This window comes from Aegilops tauschii, chromosome 4, assembly GCF_002575655.3.
Source record: "Aegilops tauschii subsp. strangulata cultivar AL8/78 chromosome 4, Aet v6.0, whole genome shotgun sequence".
Taxonomy (NCBI): domain Eukaryota; kingdom Viridiplantae; phylum Streptophyta; class Magnoliopsida; order Poales; family Poaceae; genus Aegilops; species Aegilops tauschii.
The window spans coordinates 371,119,542-371,139,228 of NC_053038.3; the positions used below are offsets into that span (position 1 = coordinate 371,119,542).

The 19,687-nt window shown below is 49.9% G+C and overlaps 2 protein-coding genes across 3 annotated transcripts; one reads left to right on the plus strand and one right to left on the minus strand.

Moving 5' to 3' along the window:
• Positions 1 to 254: 254 nt before the first annotated feature.
• On the plus strand, positions 255 to 5,354 carry LOC109776357 (uncharacterized). Of its 2 annotated transcripts, none has more exons than XM_020334996.4 (4): positions 255 to 951; positions 1,052 to 1,143; positions 2,238 to 4,723; positions 4,835 to 5,354. In XM_020334996.4, the coding sequence occupies exons 3-4, from the start codon at positions 2,330 to 2,332 to the stop codon at positions 5,120 to 5,122; spliced, it is 2,682 nt and encodes an 893-aa protein (XP_020190585.1). In that variant the 5' UTR covers positions 255 to 951; positions 1,052 to 1,143; positions 2,238 to 2,329; the 3' UTR covers positions 5,123 to 5,354. The 2 variants fall into 2 exon arrangements, with proteins under 2 accessions (XP_020190585.1, XP_020190586.1); XM_020334997.4 differs by having other exon boundaries at positions 380 to 946.
• A 485-nt stretch (positions 5,355 to 5,839) lies between these two features.
• LOC109782675 (uncharacterized) lies at positions 5,840 to 8,976 on the minus strand. Its single transcript, XM_020341296.4, has 3 exons — positions 8,469 to 8,976; positions 7,965 to 8,360; positions 5,840 to 6,777 (listed from the first exon to the last, which is right to left on the minus strand). Exons 1-3 carry the CDS (start codon positions 8,781 to 8,783, stop codon positions 6,136 to 6,138), a joined length of 1,353 nt encoding a protein of 450 aa, XP_020196885.1. The 5' UTR covers positions 8,784 to 8,976; the 3' UTR covers positions 5,840 to 6,135.
• Positions 8,977 to 19,687: the final 10,711 nt, after the last annotated feature.

The window sequence follows — 19,687 nt, forward strand, 5'->3', positions numbered from 1 at the left end:
TCCTAATGCAATCATGCATGTAATTAAAGGGAGGAGGTGTGTGATAGTTTTAACTATATGACACACGTGTGCCAAATATCAGGGTCTCAGACCGGATTACTTCGTGCCACTCGGATGTCACTTATCATTTTTGAAAAGGAAAAAAAACATAGAATTGGGCTGGTCCGGCCGCCCGTCAATTAATCCGCAACTGGCTTGCCCCGGCGAAAACCAGGTCCGTATTACAATAGCTGCACGCGCCGGACGGGTCACGAGAGAAAACCACACGACACGGTACAGCGCACAGACACAGGAGGGGCGAAGTGAAGGGCCGCAATAATGGGGGATGGGTGGCGCGAGACAGGTAGTAGGGGTAGGAGTAGATGGAAGTCGCCGTCCCGCGCCGGGCGCCGTGCCTACAGCAGGCGCTTGCTGACCTCACCCACCCTCACACGCCTCGCGCCCCCGCACTGCCGCGACAAAACCGCCCGGCCCCCCACCCCACCCCCGGCCGTCCGCCCCCGCCCCGCGCTTTACCTCTCCCCCGTTCCTACCACCTCAAGATCCGATCCATCTCCAGTGTGATCCCCCGCCTCCTCCTCGTGACCCCCAACGACGACGACAACGGAGGCCAGCTCAGTGGCTCGCTTTCTCCCCCAAATCACAGCTTCTACCATTACCGGCCAGACCGAGCCGCAGGGCGCTGCTGCGAGTAGAACCGTAGAAGTAGAAACCCAGCCAGCACCACCCGCCACCCACCTACTACTAACCGATAGATATAGATAGGCAGGCGGGGTATAGGAGACGGGAGAGAGCAGCAGCAGCGTAGTACTACTGCGACCACCACCACCACTACCGCCGTGCTGCAGGTCTCTATCTACCCAGTGTCCACCTGCGGCTCTCCTCCGCTCCCTCCCTCCCCGCGCTTCACTCTCTCTCGACTCGTCGTCGCTCCCTTTCTCGCCAGGTGAGGTGAGGCACCTTCTGCTTCTCTCGGGGCGCAGTGGCGGCCGGCGGCTCTTTGTTGCTTGGGTTGAGCTCTGCTGATCTGCGTTCTTCTCTGTCGTTGCAGATCTGCTGCTGTTGATCCCCAGCTCGGATCTTGATGATTTGGGGGCTCTTCTTCAAGTGATTGCTGTCACTTCTCTGGCCTACCTCTACCTGGTATGTTTGTCAATTACTCCAGCTGTGTGTGTTTTGTTTTCTTTTGCTTTCTGGGTAATGTGTGTTTATTCGATTCTATGGAACTAGTGCGAGAGAGAGTGAAGAGTGGAGTAGTACACTGGGTTTCTGTTCAGGTTTAATGCTGTATCCCACATTGTAGATTCTTCATTAACACCCCCCCCCCCCCCCCCCCCCCCCCCTGTGATGCAATCTGTGGGGTGGTCTGCAAACAAGGAAAACTTTATTTTAATCTACTCCATGCTAAATTCGAGTCGCAATTTCTTGTCTATCTATTCTTCGTTATTCAGAGTCCGGCACGGCGGATGACCCATCAATCAATCATCTAGTAATTTTTCTTTCTTTTGTTATTATCTTATTATCTTGTACGAGTACAGTTGTACATTTCTTTTGCTTCTGGCTGGTAGTCAGGCTTCCACGTTCACACAGGCTCACAGGATTATGTCTTGTTTTTTCTCTTGTTCTCCCCCAAAAATCAACCCAAATGGACAAATAGGTTCCGTTTTCTTGAGGGCAACGGGGAAAGATGGTCCGATGTTGATTTAATACTGGAGTAGTGCCTTGACTGAATTATTGAAGGCTGGCTAGACCCCGTGCGTTGTACTTGTGCATTACTATTTTTTAATACAGGCTACCGCACGGTCTGCACTAATATATGAATAGCTTCACCCCAACCTCCCAACTTTGCTGTTCCCTCTTCCTTTTATTGTATCTAGGATTGTTAACATATCCAAATTAGAACATTATCATGTCAAAAATTGTCTCTCTGCAAGTCCCGACCAGCTGAGGGCATGGGGACACATCACAAATCATAAGTCCAGGATCCCCGGGAGACAAAATGATGTGATCATCCACCGACAGATTCATGGCTCTAAATTAAGATAACCCAACGCAATATTAAATGTGTACAGCGGTACTGCATGCTATTGCTGATCACTAATCCCAGTTAATTTGTATTCTGGCTGGCAGAAATACAAAAGTTACATATGTGCTAGCTTTTCCTGGTTTGACTAAATATGAGCCCCAGGATTTAGGAGATTGTAGTGTCCTGAATCTTTTTCTGTTGAACCTTTCAGGGTATCGGATTCAGTCAGGTGGTAATTTCTCCTGTTGCTCATACACGAGATAAATTGAAAAGGTGTGCATGTTATGTTAAACCGTTACAAAGATGGCGACAAAAGGACAGCTTGTTAGAGAAAGAAATGTGAAGATCACATCAAGCCGTGAAGGGCGTCAGAGGGGTAATTCACAGTCAGAACAATTAGTGCAAGTTCCAAAGCAGAAGGACTCAGCAGCCGGTGGAAACATTGATGGAAAATTTGAAGATAGAATCAGAGTTGTGAAGAATGACAAGATTCGAAGGCAGCGAGAACCTCGAAATGCAGAAGGGGATGTAGGCTTGAAGAGCTCAAAACCATGGCCTGCACGAAAGGCAACTACTGTTGATGAACTTGTCAAGCATATGTCCAAAGTTCCTTCTTATTTACAGCGCAAAGAGACGGCTGACCATCTTCAGGACAAGGCACTGAATGTTGGGGTTCTTGAGTGGGGCCTTCTTGCAAGGTGGTCTCATGAACAAAAACATGAGCCCTATAGCAGCCATGGAGCCTCTTCATCTGATACCAGCAGATCTGTTCTATTCTCTTCTCCATCTCATTCTTCTGCAAGCCCCAGCAGCAAATCTCTTGATAGCAATCAGTCTCCACTGAATGACCACCAGCGTTGTTTTATGAAGTCTCAGCAAAGCAGTCCTGTGGACAAACACGATGAGAAGGCCAATTCACCTAGCCCAAATTCCGCAGTGTTGAGCTTGTTGCCGGGGCATGGCAAGCACCTTCATACAGAGAACAGTGGTAACAGTGATGGCTTAAATCTCAGCGAGTTTTCTCCCCCCGCAGACTCTGTGACTGCTGCCTCTGGGAGCTGCACGCCGCATGATATGGTTGATGAAGATACTACAAGGAAGATAGAGGAGGCTGTTCATCACTGTTCCCGCAGGCTTTTTACAGATGATGATAACACCGGGAGAAGTTTCTTCACACCCAATGACGATGATTCCATGTGTGTCGACCCTCTGCAGAGCAATGGCTTCAGTGGTCTAATACCAAGTGCTGTGATGGAAACAGAAAGAAATGGCAGTAGGTCACCTGTCGGTTTCTTGGAGGATATTGGCCAATCCCCTGAATTTCCTCGTATTCCATACTCATGTCCACTCCCCATCATGGATTCCACTGAAGAGCTTGGCACCAGTAGCTCTGCAACTAGAGATGCTTTTGTTAGGGCAGCTGTAACAAGAGGTGAACACGGTAACAGACACAAATCTCCTGTTAGTGTCTGCAAGAAACCTCTCCTGATTAGCTCAAAGTTCACTGATATGGATGTGCTGCCTGATCGTCATCTTGTTTCTGGGCTGAATGGAATGGGCAGATGCTCTAGCCTGAAGGAAGCACCATCTCCCCGACGGCCTGACACCTCTGTGGATAAGATTAATGAGGACAAGCGATCAAACAGCAGAGGTAGACGCAGCCCATTGAGGAGGATGTTAGATCCACTATTAAAGCCTAGGCAACCATCCACTTCTGTTGCACCAATTCAAGCTTCATTTGTTCCAAAGTGTCATCTGTCAAGCAGTATTAATAAGCAATCGATTAACTTGGAAGGGTCTGGATCACAAAATGTGCAGCGTAGGTCAGTTGATGCAGTAGTCAATTCAAATAACCATGCTGAAGCAAACATAAATCAGCCTCCTCGTGTGCTGTTGAACAGTGAGAGGTACCTCAACCAAGAAAGGGATTCAACAAGAACAAGGCAAGCGCTTCTGCAGCTAGCATGGAAAAACGGCCTACCTTTATTCATGCTTTCTTATGGTGATTCTGATATCCTGGCGGCCACTGTGAGAAGGAAGGGCATCTCTGACAAGGATGATCTGGAAAGTGCATATACTTTATTCACTGTTGAAGAGCCCAAGAAAAAGAGTGGAGCTTGGATCACAGCAGGCAATAAGAACAAGAAACATCAACTGGTATCCAGTATTGTTGGGGAAATGAAGATCTCACGACGAAAATCGAGATGCTGCCATGCAAGAGATTTTCATGTGCACAGGGAATTTGTGCTGGTTGGTTCTGAACTGCTACCAACACCTGATGAACCTGGTGATTCACACATTAGCAGAGAAATTGGGGCTTTTATCAGCGCAGTTCCTCAAACAGCAGAAACTCCTCATCAATCATCTTCACAGAATTCTAGCCGAGGTAGTTCAGCACCAATTGGCTGCTCTTGCCCTCCTCTGGGAAACATCTACCGTAACATGACAAATGCTAGTTCAGCTCCAGCCAGTGTTATTGCCATACTACCTAACGGCTTCCACGGCGCATCAACTTCTGGACAGCCTTTACCTCTGATGGAGAGGTGGAGATCCAGAGGATCATGTGACTGTGGTGGGTGGGATGAAGGTTGCACGCTGAGTATCCTCACCGACAACACCCAAGGAAACCAAGGATGCAAGTCTATTCAGGTGAACCAAACGCAGGATGGCAGTCATCGATTCGACTTGCTCTCTCAGGTGTGCCTTTGTCCCTACTCTTGCTTGCTTCAATCAATGATTTGATATCAGTATCCATGACATAACAAATCGACTGACGCTTGATGTAACCTTGCCTGTATTTATTTGCAGGGTCGATCACGGGAAGATCGTCATGCCTTCAGTATGGTTTCATTTAAAGAAGGGTTATACGCAGTCGAATTCAGATCATCCATTGCTCTACTTCAGGCTTTCGCGATGTGTATAGTGATGCTTCACGGGAGGAGCCCTGTGAGGACGCAGGCCGATTTGCCAGCCTCGCAAGACGATGCAGTCTTTGCCGATCATAAGCTGAAGGCTATGGCAGCAGCCGGCCAAGGTAGAGCTCCGGCCAGCTATGTGCCGCGTCAGCCACCTCTATCTCCCGTAGGGCGAGCCTAGCTAACAAGCTTGTCGCGATAATTAAAAATGATGTGTTTCTTTTCATTTTTCTCTTGTAATTTGAGCAGTGCTGCTGGGCCAATATATAATGGTCCTTGTGCGATTCTCGCACATGGCAAGTGATGAATCTTATGGAACTGGCTTTAGGCATAAGCTATAGCTAGCTGTACATGTAAATGTGACTATGTGATGCTGCTGCAAGGCTCATCTCAGTGCTTATTTACCCCTTTCATGTGCTCTCTTCTTATGTGACTGACAGTCAATCCCATGCAGTAACGGTACGCTTATTTACTAGTACTACTAGTGATCTAAAAGGTCTTATATTACTCCCTTTGTAACTAAATTTAAGATTTGTACTACTCCCTCCGTTCCTAAATATTTGTCTTTCTAGAGATTTCGAATGGTCACCACATACGGATGTATATAGACATATTTTAGAATGTAGATTCACTCATTTTGTTTCGTATGTAGTCATCATTTGAAACTTCTAGAAAGACAAATATTTAGGAACGGAGGGAGTATTTAGTTAGAGAGGTAGTACATTCTTATTCAGAGAAGTGTTGTTCGCTGCAGTTTCATCTTATCTCGGTCCGCTCGATTGCCCACACTTCCTACTACGTTCTGCTCCCAGGAAGCCGTCACTGTGGCGTCATACATTTTCTTGGGAAAAAGGCAAGCTTTGCAAGACAAGTTAATGTCTATTATGTGACCAAAGCAGAGCTGGGAGATTCTTTCAAATTTACATCGACGGAGCTTCGTTGAGCTCATTACAATACATCTTCTATAATTAGAGTATACACCTAGCCCGAATTACTCACTACTACAGTACGTAGCTCACTCCCAATTCTAGCTTAGGCTTTATCCACACCTTAAAAAAGAAAAGAAAGGCCTCACCTGAAACGTATTTACAGATGTTGTAGATATTTCATATTTGCGACGAGTGTCACGTACACACATACAGCTCTATTTTACTACTACTACGTGTTGTGTGTGGTGTTGGTATGCCATCATCATCATCTGGCAAGCAGCGATTCCGTTTCGTCCAGGTTGACGGCGGCCACCTGCGACGGCCCTACGCGGACGACGGCCACGGCCGGTATCCTCAGCGGCGGCGGCCGCGCGGCCTTGACGACGGCGAGCTCCTGCTGCTGCTGCTGCGATTCCTTGGCGTCCCTGAGGTCGCTGGGCGGCAGGAAGCAGTCCATGGAGAGGCCCCAGATGTTGAAGTCGACCTCCTCGATGTCCCAGTGCTCCTCCATGCGCGTCCGGGTGTTGCCGCCGTCGTGGGTGTCCCCGAAGCGGACGAGCGAGACGGCGGTGCGGCCCGAGTGGGCGATGTTGACGCCGTCGACGGCGCGGTAGTCGCGGAGGCGCGACTCCATGGTGGTCTCCCAGAAGACGGAGCCGCCGCCGGCGCCGGACTTGATCTGCAGCAGGTGCGAGTCCTCCAGCTGCACCAGCAGGCCCGTGCGCTGGCTGAAGTAGCCCCACACGGTGTGGCGGATGATCTCCACGCTGCTGCTGTTGCGGGCCCGCAGGCTGGACGCCTCCGCCTCCACCTTGAGCACGAAGCAGTCCTCGCCGTCGATGCTCCTCTCGCCGATGCACACCGAGTCCTCCGCGAACAGGCTCGCCGTCAGCATCGGGTCAAGCCCCTGCACGTCCATTCGTAGAGAACACACACGTCAGCTCCACGTCACTACTCATGTGTCCAACCCAAATCATCAGCCGTGAAGGTGCGAAAAGTAGAGGGTTGACTCCATGGTCAAATTAACAACGGGTGGATGGATTGGAGCACGCGGCGAGACTAGACGAGTATTTTTTTGTGCGATCAGGTTGGTGCGGCGCGATTACCGGGAAGAGTCGGGTCGGGTGGACGATCACCAACCGATTTTGATGACGGAGGGGGTGAGGCCCATGTCCATGTGGTGTGTCCGGCCGGCCGCACATGCCCGCACGTTGGCCCCCTCCCCCTAATCACGCCGCGCCCTCCGCGCTAACCATAGGTATGTCGAGCCCCCTCCGTCGTCATTGCCGCACTAATTACCTTCCGCGGCATGCAATGATGATGAGTCCTCCGTCCCAAATCCACGTAACGTACCGGCGAGATACCTGGATCTCCAGCGCCATCCGATCTTATCCCCGACATTGCTCTGGACCTTGACGACCAATGATCAAAAGGTAATTATGTCCCCGGCCCGTGCGCTCGCTCGGGAAATTAACATCCCTTCTCCTCTGCTCTGCTCTGCCCCGCCGACAGCGTGCAGGGGCGATGCATGTACGTACATACTGTAGTGATGATCAACGTCCCTCTACGCATGCACGCGGTACAGTCGACCCGGCGTACGGTCTGCCCCAGGTACTATTACCCTGCCTGCTCGTAAGAATACGGGCACCGAATATGCGTACGAAGCGTCAGCGTCTAAGTTCATGTCCATGCTTTTTTTCCACAGAAGTTCATGTCCATGTTAGCATATACGGCAATACCAACAAGGCAACCACTAATTAAGAGCCATTGATCGATGACAACAATGGGCTCGCCCCCTACGTCCGACCAACTAGCAACGTCAGACTCGTATCACCAGCAGTCCAGGCGTAAGCTGTCTACTTGGCAATGATTTTTGTTCTTTCATCAATCAAAATCTTAAGCTCGTCTGGTTGTTGCGTGAAGCCTAATCACTGCCCTAGCTAAGCTACGTGAGAGTTCATTGCGTTCAGTAGCATGCCACGCGACCACGCATAGTGGCTAGTAAGAGTCCTTGGATACGGTACGCGTGCGGGGAGTAGCAAAAAACACGTCCACGATAACGGTAACGTGTACGTGTGGTGGTACGATACGCACCTGGAGCGATCTGCGGAGCGGGCGCGGCGGGCCACGGGAGGCGTGGGACTGGTGCCATGGCGTCTGCCGCCAGGCCACCTTGCCGTCGCTGCCGGCGCTGATCTTGCAGCCGGACACCACCAGCTCCAGGCACCACAGCTCCGGCTTCTTCTGCCACAGCACGAACCCGCCGATCTCGCCGCCGGCGCCGCCCTTGCCGCCGCCGCCGCCTTTCTTCCCGCCGCGGTGGGCGCCGCCATTATTGCTGCCGCCGCCGTCCGCGTCGCTGCTGTTGAGCTCCGCGGCCGTCATCCGCACCTTGCCCATCGCGTACATGCTCGTCACTCTGTTCAGCGCCCACTCCCCGCCCGACGCCGCGATGTACTGCTGCACTATGTACTTGGCCGACGACGATTCCTGCCATGCCAATTCAGTCACATCACACGAACGATTATCGTCAGAACCAATCTTCTTCTTGTGTCAGAAGCAAGAAAACCAATCTTGCGTCGTCAGAGCTGGACGTACAATGGGGTCGCCCTTGAGCTGCTCGCAGAGCACCGAGGAGGGCGACTGCTTGGCGTGGCTGACGGGGAGCGGGATGAGCGGCGCGCCGATGACGCCGAGCATGAGCTGGAGCTCGCCGCGGCTCATGGAGCACGGCTCGCCGGCGCCGGAGCGGTCGGCGGCGTGCGAGCGCATCCACGCCTTGACGCCGGTGCAGCCGAACCTGGAGCCGCGGGAGCCCCCGCCGCCGCCGGAGAACATCTCCTCGGGGATGGGCACCTCCAGCACCGTGTCCAGCGCGTCGTCGCGCTCCAGGTTGGGGCACAATTTCCTCATGGGGCGCGCGGGCGACAGAGGGGCGCTCTCCCACAGCTCAATCTCCTCCTCCTCTGCTTGGCCCTGGACGCTGCTGGCTCCGTGGATGCGATGCGATGCGTTGCGCTGCGCAGCTCTGCTCTGTATGGCCAAGTGTTGGAGAGAGCTCGCCCTCCTTTTTGTTGGGGTTATTGCGCCTCCGCTCTCGTCCTGGTCTCGGTGGTCTTGTACCGGTTTTTCATGGGCCGTGCGGGCGGCTGGCAGCTGGGCCCGGAGATTTGCCCTTTCCTTTCGTTATCTTTCCCGGAGTCTGGTCGTGGCCGCACGCTCTGCCCTGTCTTGTTTAACATTTTCTTTTTCTAGATTTTCTCGGCGCGTCAGCGCGTCAACAAAATTATACATTTCCCTTGTGGAGTTTCAACCTCCTCCTTTTCTGCTGGGCTATGGCGTTCCCACGCACACGCTTCCTTTAGTGGAGTGCATGTGATTTTCCGTGGACTTTCCGGTTTGAACCGGTTCTTGTGAAACCAAATTTGGCCTAATACGACCTACTAGTCTCATGTTTTACTCGCCAACTACAGCGGAAAGGAAAACATTCCTGCATGTGTAAGGTCATCAAGAGCATGACACTGGTTCAGAAACAGACTGAACTTGGAACTGTCACCGAGGAAGTGTGTATCCATCCTTGGCAAGCAATTCGACATGGAAACTTGCGTATTGCTCTTGTGAGTCAAGGCCGATGAACAGCGAGCTCCTCCCGTATCGGAGGAGCTACCATCACATCGTTCAACGCCCAAGATTCAGGATGACACAAGCAAGCAAGCGAGCAAGCAATCCCTAACGGTTTCTTCTGGCCGACCCCGGCCGTTCGCCATCGCGCGCACTGTGCTAGCAGCAGCACGCTGGGTTTCTCGGTCTAGACCTCTGAACTGCACACAAGAAGATGATGGATGTTCCTTCCCGGTTTCACTCACCCACCGCGACGTACGACCACGCAATCAGGCTGGCTGTCCCCGGGGAGCGCCCGAGTCCCTTTCCGTAACTGGTAGCCATGCCATGCCATGCCTGCCTACGTGCGTACGTGACCAGTACCGGCTTGGAAAAGGGCTTGGAGGAGCTAGATAGCGGTAGTAGCAGCACGACCGGGATTAGGACTCTGTTGACGCTCGCGCCCCAATCGTCTCTGGGACCCGGTCGGTAGGTCGCCGCAATGATCGTCGCTTGATTGTGCCGCGCGTGGCCCGAGATCGCAAGGACGGGCGACGGGACGCAGTTTCCACCGGGAAAAGGAAAAGGGGCCATCGCATCCCGGTGGTTGGGCTGGGGCGGCCGGCCGCGCGAGCCATTCGCGGCGCGGGTGATGACGGGGCGCGAGGCAGGGTGGATCGGATCCCGGCTCGATTCCAACCCGTTTTTGTTGCGCTGTGGGCTGTACGCTTGCGCCGTCCATGCGTGCTGCCTGCCAGTACTATACTGGTAGTAGTATCTCTATCGGGGGTATGGGTATTGTATTGTATTGGCGTTCGTGTGGGCTGGAGATCTTGTCTCTTCCTCCTCCTCCCGACGTGCCAACCAGGTTGCTGTTGCCGCCAACGGCCATGGCCAGCACCTCTCTCTCTCTGTCCCTATCATTGCGCGCGCGCGCGGCCGAGGCTGAGTGCCAGCCTCGGGCTCCGGCTCCGGCTCGACAGGGGAAGATCCACGGATCAATCAGCATTTTCTCATCGTTTACGGAACGTGTGATTCGATTTGATCCGCTTGCACGCCTCGTATATACGTTTTCTAATCGGATCGTGGGATCATCACAATCATTGTCAGGGAAACCAATGATCAGCACGATCTAGATGATCGCGCATCTACTCTACTACGTGGTGTAGCGGATAAGGGATGTGCAAGGCAGGCCGATAAGCATAGAGTGAAGTTTGAAATAAACCCGAGATGATAGAGCCGGACACAAATAAACCCTCACCTCCAAATTCCTGAAGTCTGTACCCTGACCTTTCTGATTCCGATCTATCCGAACCCTAAATACGTTTGGCACACCGAGAAAAGCACAAACCTGGCCAGGATCTCGCTTCTCTCACTGGCGTATGTGTACGCGTACTTGCACACGCACATGAGGATCGCGTACCTACGCGCGCACTGCTGGCGACGTCGTGGTGCTCGCCGACGTCGTGGCCGTGTCCTTCCCGGTCTCTGCTGCATTGGCCCCGCACTTGCACCCCGGCAGAGGCCATTCGTAGCAGCGCGCCGAGCTTGAGCAGAGGAGAATAGCACAAGATGGCAGCCAACGTACGACGACAATAGACCCAGAGTCTGGCAGCCAATATATAGCGACGTTCTTCTTGTTTGAGGCCAAGCTAGTGCATGAGCTCCGGGCGCGGTTGGAAATGGAGGGCCTTCTGATTATTTTGCTCACTATTGTGTTGTTATGCATTAGCACAGAGCACAACAAGGACGAGAGTCATCATGTGTGAGTTTAGCTTGTAGCATGTGCGTGTAGGAAGCTGTTCTTTGCCTATTTCTATGCGCGCTGCGGCGACGAGAGCACAAACAGTAGCAGTATGCGGCGGCGATCAGCGAGGGCAGCGGCTGCTTATGGTGGGGAGAAACACCAACCGCAGCATTTCGTGGAGGTTGCCGTAGCAGGGGCCGTCTGCCCAGGAGAGTAGGTCCGTATCCGGGAGCAGATCGAACACCTACGCCAGTTGCGCCTCGCCACACTTGGCACTGAAGAAGAGATTGGGGAAAGCATATGACAGATGGGCCATGTAGGAAGTGACAGTAGAAATCAATCCCGGCTGGGATCAAGCCTTTCCTATTACATCAAACAGGATTTTACTCATACAGGGTCTGGATTGACCGGGATCTGTAAATACGGGGTACAAATTTCAGGGATTTAAATGTGAGGGTTTGTTTACGCCAATCTCTACAATCTTAGGGTTTATTTTAGACTTCACTCATAAGCATATGATTACCGAAAGTAATTGTTGGATCTTAAGTACGCACGCACGCAGCGGATCGGAGTGAGTGCCGGGCCACGTTTGCTGCCTAGCTAATGACGTGCCGGCGTTTGTGATGCCGCCGGCGGCCACTTTCACGACTGGTGATTTGCTGGTGGCATCGGTTGCTGCTGCTATAGGGACGGGGATACTATCTGTCCGACGGGATACCCCCAACAACCTGACACTGCTTTCTGAATCCGGTGAGCAGCCTATAACTCAAGTTGTAATCAATTAGGGCACTGTGTGGTGTGTGCTAATTTGGCGCCAGGGCCCGACACCGCTACACTTGTCAGACGCTGACGGCCCTGGTTTGGTTTCATCGCCAGTAATAACCACGTACTATTAAGGTTCTTACTACTGCTCGCCATGCCGTGCCCACACTAGACTAGATAGTGTGGTGGTGGTTCGGGCGATCACGTCTGGCCTTGGAAATTTTGGCCTCTTCGCACGTTACCGACAATTGGACCGTTTCCTCCATTTCGAAAAATAAAATAAAATTGGACCGTTTGGTTCAAACATATCAATGATGGTAATATATAACCGAAGATGCTCAAGTACTGATATGACTCGGGGATTTTTATTTCTCATTCGGAGGGATGAAAGTCAAGAGGAGTTGTTTTACAACGAAGGACTAGCTGGAGTTAGGCCGGTCGCAGAGGCTGCTGCTAGATCCATGGCATGTAGAAGCTGTAAAAGGTCAATGAGAAAAGGAAATGAGAAGCGGGAAAAGAAGTCCAATTCCAGCAATAAACTTTCTGTGATAAACAAAAGGGGGCCGGATTGAGTTCGAGTCTACGGAAGCAGTCAAGAACAATCGAGTGTCGAAGCCCTTTCCAAGGTCACACTAGCTGGATCTGGTCGGCGACGGCGATTCCAATTTGGCATGTTACCACGCATCGATCGATCGCGAGCTTGCATTACAAGAGCAAGTTGGCAGGCATGCACCTCGTAGACCTAACGGCGCATACACAGAGAGAGAAGACGGCCATGGAAGGGAAGGGAATGGATCGGATTGGAGGCAGTCCACATCAGTTGCCGGAGAGACGTCGGAAAAGAGGAGGCCCCCGATTTCGCCGCACTGTCCTTCGTGGTGCCGGTGCGCGCAAGCGCAACCAACCCCCGCCCCCGACCGGCCTCCCTCCCAAAGTCCCAATCATCTCGCACTCGCACCTTAGTCTTGCCCGGTTGGTGCAGGCCGGCGGCAGCAATGGAGACCGATGAGGCGTGCCGATCCAGGCCCGCCTTTTTGAGTTGTAAAGCGATGCCATCTGCTCCTTCACCGCTAATGCGCGACCTCCACCGGGAGACTGCGACCTTGTTTTGCTTGCACTCAGCAAGTAGCGAATGGAACATGCCACATGCAGTGAGACGCAGCAAGTGGCCTAGGCAAAAGGGTAGTAATACGTAGCTAGGCGAATTCACGTCATGGAGATGATTCAGATTGTGCTACGATCAGCTGCGCCACGATCTGCGCCGAGGATTCAGTCCGGAAAGAAAGTGACGCCCCGCTGAAAATAAGTGTAGAACGTGCCGAAACTGCGACTTGGGTCGGTGTCTCCGACTCGGATGATATTATTGTCAACAGTGCGGGGCGGTAGTGCGATGCCTTTCAGTGTGATCCTCGCTACGTTATGGTAATCTGCCGTGTGGAAGTACCCTTCGTTCCCGCGCGCAAAAAAGGTAACGTGTACTACGTTCATATGCATGGCCTTGCTTGTCGGGGGAAAGGCTCTCCTTCTTCATGGAATCATGGTGGTGGAGCTGGCCCAGGAAGGAAAAAGAGGCCTCGTGTGTATGTTTAGTTTTACGGAGCTGATAAAAATCAGTTGACTGAGACTTGGCGAAGTCTCAGTCGACTGGCCAGCCGTTCGATCGTTGTTTGCTTGCAGATTCACGCTGGGGCGTTTTGTCCTTTTGTTTCGGCCTGTATAAGGCGCGGACCAGCCCATCTACTTGTTTTTAAGCGTCGTCTAATGCTTGGGGCCGGCCTAGATTCACGCGAACGTTTTTGTTCGCTTTTTTTGTGGGCTGGGGCAAGTGCTCAGGAGGCCGTAGTAAATAAAGGGTATGAAGAGGAAGCGGGACCCGTGGTAATTAAGAGGTGGACAGCGAGTTATGAAGTCCATTTCTTCCTTCTCTCTCTATTCTTCTCTGTCAAATCTGAAGATCTCTGCAGCGGAACAAAGGAATCGTTGTGCTCCTCCACGGCCAGTGAGAGGATGGGCGAAGCTGCTGATGGAGTAAGTGCCATCCATCTTTTTCTTATTTGTTTGTTTAGTCTGCGAGATGCAGTAGATCTGAGGGGATTTGGGGTTCCATTTTTTGTTTGGATAAAGTCCAGATTAGTAACTTGAAGCATATAATCGCTCCCCTTTTTATTCAAACGGTGGTATGTAGTATGTCCTCTTTTTTGTATGATTTTTCCTTCAGACTTTTGTCGAATCCACTTTTTGTGAAATAAGTAGCGTGTTTGACAATTAATACTGAACCCAAATGCCCTCATATCTATTACAGAGCCTATCACTAGGAGTGGCTCAGTCCCTTGTTTTGTTTTATTTTAGATTTTGCTGAAACCCTATTTAAGGAGTAGCATGTTTTTGAAATCTTTTCTCTGTAAACAAGAGAGATTATTACTCAATCTATCACTAGGAGTGGGCATGTTATTTGTTTTGTCATATTTTTTGCTGAAACTCTATTAGTCAGTAGCATGTTCAAATCTCTCTTTCGGGAATCAAAGAGAATGATTACTGAAACTAAGTTTCTAGCAGTAGCATGTTTTTTCAGTTTTCTTGCTGAAACCCTATGAATCAGTACCATGTTCAATTTTTTGTATGGGATCAAGATAATGATTACTGAATGCATCACTGGTAGTGGTATGTCAATTTTTTCCATGTGTTTTGTGTTAATACGGTCTTCTGATAGTCTTTTTATCTCTGCAAATATATTTTTTGGTCATCCGCCGTCGACGCCAATGATAAATCATCATTATCTCCAAATCCTTTTTTTTGGAAGCATGCAAGTTTCTCACTAAAATCATCAGTTGAATATGTATGCCTCTCACTAGCACAAAATTTTTGGTGCCTTTTTTATGTGCATAGGAGATGGTTTGCAGAGTTTGTCGGAGCCCTTGCAACCGCGACAGCAGGGGAAGCAGCATCAGCATGTATGTCTGGAAGGAGTTCAAAATGGAGGGGTAACTCCGCCACCTCTGTTTCTTTTTTATTTGTATTTTTTCGTTTTCTGATCATTGTTTCTTTTTTAGTTTGTACTCATCATCATAGAATATACTGTTGAAGGTTGACCCTTTCTTTTTTTTCTCCCTGAGTTTTGAGGCAAAGGGGAGCCCCTAGCTATCTAGTTGTTTACGTTGAAATCATTGAATTTTTTTATCCTGTGTTAAGCTCTTTCTGTGTGGTAGAGAGGAGAAAGGCACTTGCTGTCGTAATAGAGATTTTATAAGTCAAAAAAATAGGGGATCATTTTATTAGTGTTTTGTAGCTTGGCTTACTTCCAGAAACCATGGCCATGATTTAACTAGCAGCATCAACTTCTTTTTGTGTTTCTATTAGTGTTTTACTAGCAGCAGTCTTTCTGTTAGTGTGTGTAGCTTGGCTTACTTCCAAAAACCATGTGTGGTAGAATTCACGGGTTACTTTTGCTAGATATTTTTGTTTTTTGTAACTGTGTTTTTTGCACTGATATGGCCGGTTCATGTTTAAGAGCTCAGTGTATCTCTTTTTTGCACTGATATGGCTAGATATTTATAGGTTGTGCCATGCAAGGAAAGGGTTCGTTTCAAGAACCTGACGGGAGATAAGCTGACATTCAAGGCAAACAAAACGTACGTACACTGTGAAGTATCACAAGGGGCGCAAACAGAGTGCATTGTATGGCATAGGGTGGAGGAAGTTTGTTGCAGACAACAAGCTGGGGAAGGGTCAGATGGTTTTGTTCTACTTGGACCAGCCTTCACTAAGGGCGGTTGTTTGCGTGGTGCAGTTTGGAAACGGCACGGAAGATGTTTGGGGAGAATCAGGTAGTTTTCTGAAACACTAACTTTATACTTGATTATCTTCTTCTCGCTTAGCAGCAGATCCCAATTTCTCCATTCACATTCCGTTTTTTAAATGTTTTTTGTAGCTGCTGTTTTTTTAGCAAAGCATAGTTTCCATTTTGTCAAAAAATTTCCTTCAACAAGGAGATTAGACTACTGGGTCCGACTCATTGGTTTTAATTATATCCATTTCCATTGATGGAAAAAAAATGCAGTCAGGCACTAGTACTTTTTTTTGGGGGTGAGTAGATGTTGTTGATCTCTTTTGCCTTTTTTTCTTGGGATAAGGTGTTAATTATTAGTAGATGTAGTCCTAGTATACTTTTTAAATGTCATTGTCTTGTAGGGGCTTTTTTTAACCACATAATGCTTTTTCCGAGCTAATCCTTATGTGAAAAGCATCTTCTTCTAGTTTGTTATGTCATTCCCTTGTGAGCTTTTTTTTGTTTTGCATATGTTGCAATCTTAAGTCAATATTAGAGCTCAATTTTATGTCAAGAAATGCATGCATTTCTTCTCTTTCTAGATTTTTTTGTTTTTGGCAGTATGATCCCTCACAACTTTTCTTGTCTTACTCCACCAACAGGAATGTTGTGCCCAATTTGCCACGCGTACTGCCAGAAATGACAATGGTCGGAGCTTTGGCATCTATGTCCGTGATGCCAACGAAATTTTTCCGGTATACTCATGTCCACAATTTTCCCTCTTTTTTTTGTTTGTTCTTTTTTCATTTTTTACGTTTATTATTTTTCTGTTTTTTCATATCGTCCTGTGCTCTGGAAGGAACAGGTTTGCTCAGTTGTCAAGCGGCTATATGAATTTCAAAGCACATATCCGTAGGTACGTTGTGGATGTGTACATGGGGCACAAAACTACTCGCCTTGGTAGTGATGACTGGAACAAGTTCATTGCAGACTTCACGCTGCGCCATGGGGAGTTCGTCCTTTTCTATATGACTGGACGGATGCCCAGGGCAGTTGTTGGAGGGGGCGGCGGGGAAAGAGAGGGGTCCAATTGCATGTCCAACTGTAGTCATGAAACTGCATGTCTTCTAACTTGGTTGCAACTGGGCCTTTGTTTTGTGAAAGGAGGCACCGACAAGAAGGGGGGTCAGTTGCATGTCCCACACTAGTCATGCAACTGCAAGCGTTGCCCCCCCTTGCGGGTGCAACTGCATGTCTTACACCATGGTTGCAACTAGGGCTTTGTTATGTCAGAGGGGCGGCAGGGAGAGAGAGGGGGCCTGTTGCATGTCCAACTGTAGTCATGCATCTGCATGTCTTCTAATTTGGTTGCAATTAGGCTTTGTTTTGTCAGAGGGCGCATCAACAAGAAGGGGGGTCAGTTGCATGTTCCACACTAGTCATGGAACTACAAGTGTTGCTTCGAATGCAACTGCATGTCTTCCAACATGGTCGCAACCAGGGCTTTGTTTTGTAGGACGGGCGGCGTGGAGAGAGAAGGGGCCAGTTGCATGTCAACTGTAGTCATGCAACTGCATATATTCTAACTTGGTTGCAACTAGGGCTTTGTTTTATCAGAGGGGGCATCGGCAAGAAGGGGGTCAGTTGCATGTCTCACACCATTCATCCGACTGCAAGCGTCGCCCCTGGCTACAACTGCATGCCTTCCACCATGGTTGCAACTAGGGCTTTTTTGTGTAGGTGGGGGCGGCGGGGAGAGAGAGGGGGGTCAGTTGCATGTCCAACTGTAGTCATGCAACTGCATGTCTTATAACTTGGTTGTAACTAGCCTTTGTTTTGTCAGAGGGGCATCAACAAGAAGGGGGTGAGTTGCATGTCCCACACTAGACATGCAACTGCAAGCGTCGCCCCCCAGTTGCAACTTCATGCCTTCCACCATGGTTGCAACTAGGGCTTTGTTTTTTCAGAGGGGCCGCGGGGGAGAGAGAGGATTAGTTGCATGTCCAACTGTAGTCATGCATCCGCATGTGTTCTAACATGGTGGCAACTGGGGCTTTGTTTTGTCAAAGGGGCATCGACAAGAATGGGGGCCAGTTGCATGTACCACACTAGTCATGCAATTGCAAGCGTCACCCACCGACTGCAATTGCATGTCTTCCAACATGGTTGCAACTAGTGCTTTGTGTTGTCGGAGGGACACGCAGGAAGGGAGAGAGGGGGCCAGTTGCATGTCAACTGTAGTCATGCAACTGCATGTCTTCTAACTTGGTTGCAACTTGGGATTTGTTTTGTCGGAGGAGATGGCGGGGAGAAGGGGGTTAGTTGCATGTTCCACTCTAGTCATGCACTTGCATGCGTCAACCCCCGACTGCAACTGCATGTCTTTCCAACATGGTTGCAACTGGGCCTTTGTTTTGTCGGAGAGGGCATCGGTTAGAAGGTGGGAAGTTGCATGTCCAACCGTTGTCATGCAACTGCATGTCTTCCAACATGATTGCAACTGAGATTTGTTTTCTCACAGGAGGTGGCGGGGAGAAGGAGGGGTTAGTTTGCATGTCCAACTGTAGTCATGCAACTCCAAGCGTCGCCCTCCCCCCTCCCGACCGCAGTTGCATATCTTCCAACATGGGTGCAACTTGATCTTTGTTTTGTCAGAGGGGGCGGCGAGGAGAGGGGAGGGGGTCAGTTGCATGCCCCGCACTAGTCGTGCAACTCCAAGTGACGCCACTGTTGGAAATATGCCCTAGAGGCAATAATAAAATGGTTATTATTGTATTTCCTTATTCATGATAATTGTCTGTTGTTCATGCTATAATTGTATTAACTGGAAACCGTAATACATGTGTGAATACATAGACCACACATGTCCCTAGTAAGCCTCTAGTTGACTAGCTCGTTGATCAATAGATGGTTATGGTTTCCTGACCATGGACATTGGATGTCATTGATAACGGGATCACATCATTAGGAGAATGATGTGATGGACAAGACCCAATCCTAAGCATAGCACAAGATCGTGTAGTTTGTTTGCTAGAGCTTTTCTAATGTCAAGTATCATTTCCTTAGACCATGAGATTGTGCAACTCCCGGATACCGTAGGAATGCTTTGGGTGTACCAAACGTCACAACGTAACTGGGTGGCTATAAAGGTGCACTACAGGTATCTCCGAAAGTGTCTGTTGGGTTGGCACGAATCGAGATTGGGATTTGTCACTCCGTATGACGGAGAGGTATCTCTGGGCCCACTCGGTAATGCATCATCATAATGAGCTCAATGTGACTAAGGAGTTAGCCACGGGATCATGCGTTACGGTACGAGTAAAGTGACTTGCCGGTAACGAGATTGAACAAGGTATTGGGATACCGACGATCGAATCTCGGGCAAGTAACGTACCGATTGACAAAGGGAATTGTATATGGGATTGATTGAATCCTCGACATTGTGGTTCATCCGATGAGATCATCGTGGAACATGTGGGAGCCAACATGGGTATCCAGATCCCGCTGTTGGTTATTGACCGGAGAGTCGTCTCGGTCATGTCTGCATGTCTCCCGAACCCGTACGGTCTACACACTTAAGGTTCGGTGATGCTAGAGTTGTAGAGATATTAGTATGCGGTTAACCGAAAGTTGTTCGGAGTCCCGGATGAGATCTCGGACGTCACGAGGAGTTCCGGAATGGTCCGGAGGTAAAGATTTATATATGGGAAGTCCTAATTTGGCCACCGGAAAATGTTCGGGATTTTTCGGTATTGTACCGGGAAGGTTCTAGAAGGTTCCGAAGTGGGGCCCACCTGCATGGGGGGACCCACATGAACGTGGGTAGTGGGGGCAAGGCCCCACACCCCTGGTCAAGGCGCACCAAGATCCCACCTTAGAAGGAATAAGATCATATCCCGAAGGGATAAGATCAAGATCCCTAAAAAAGGGGGATAACAATCG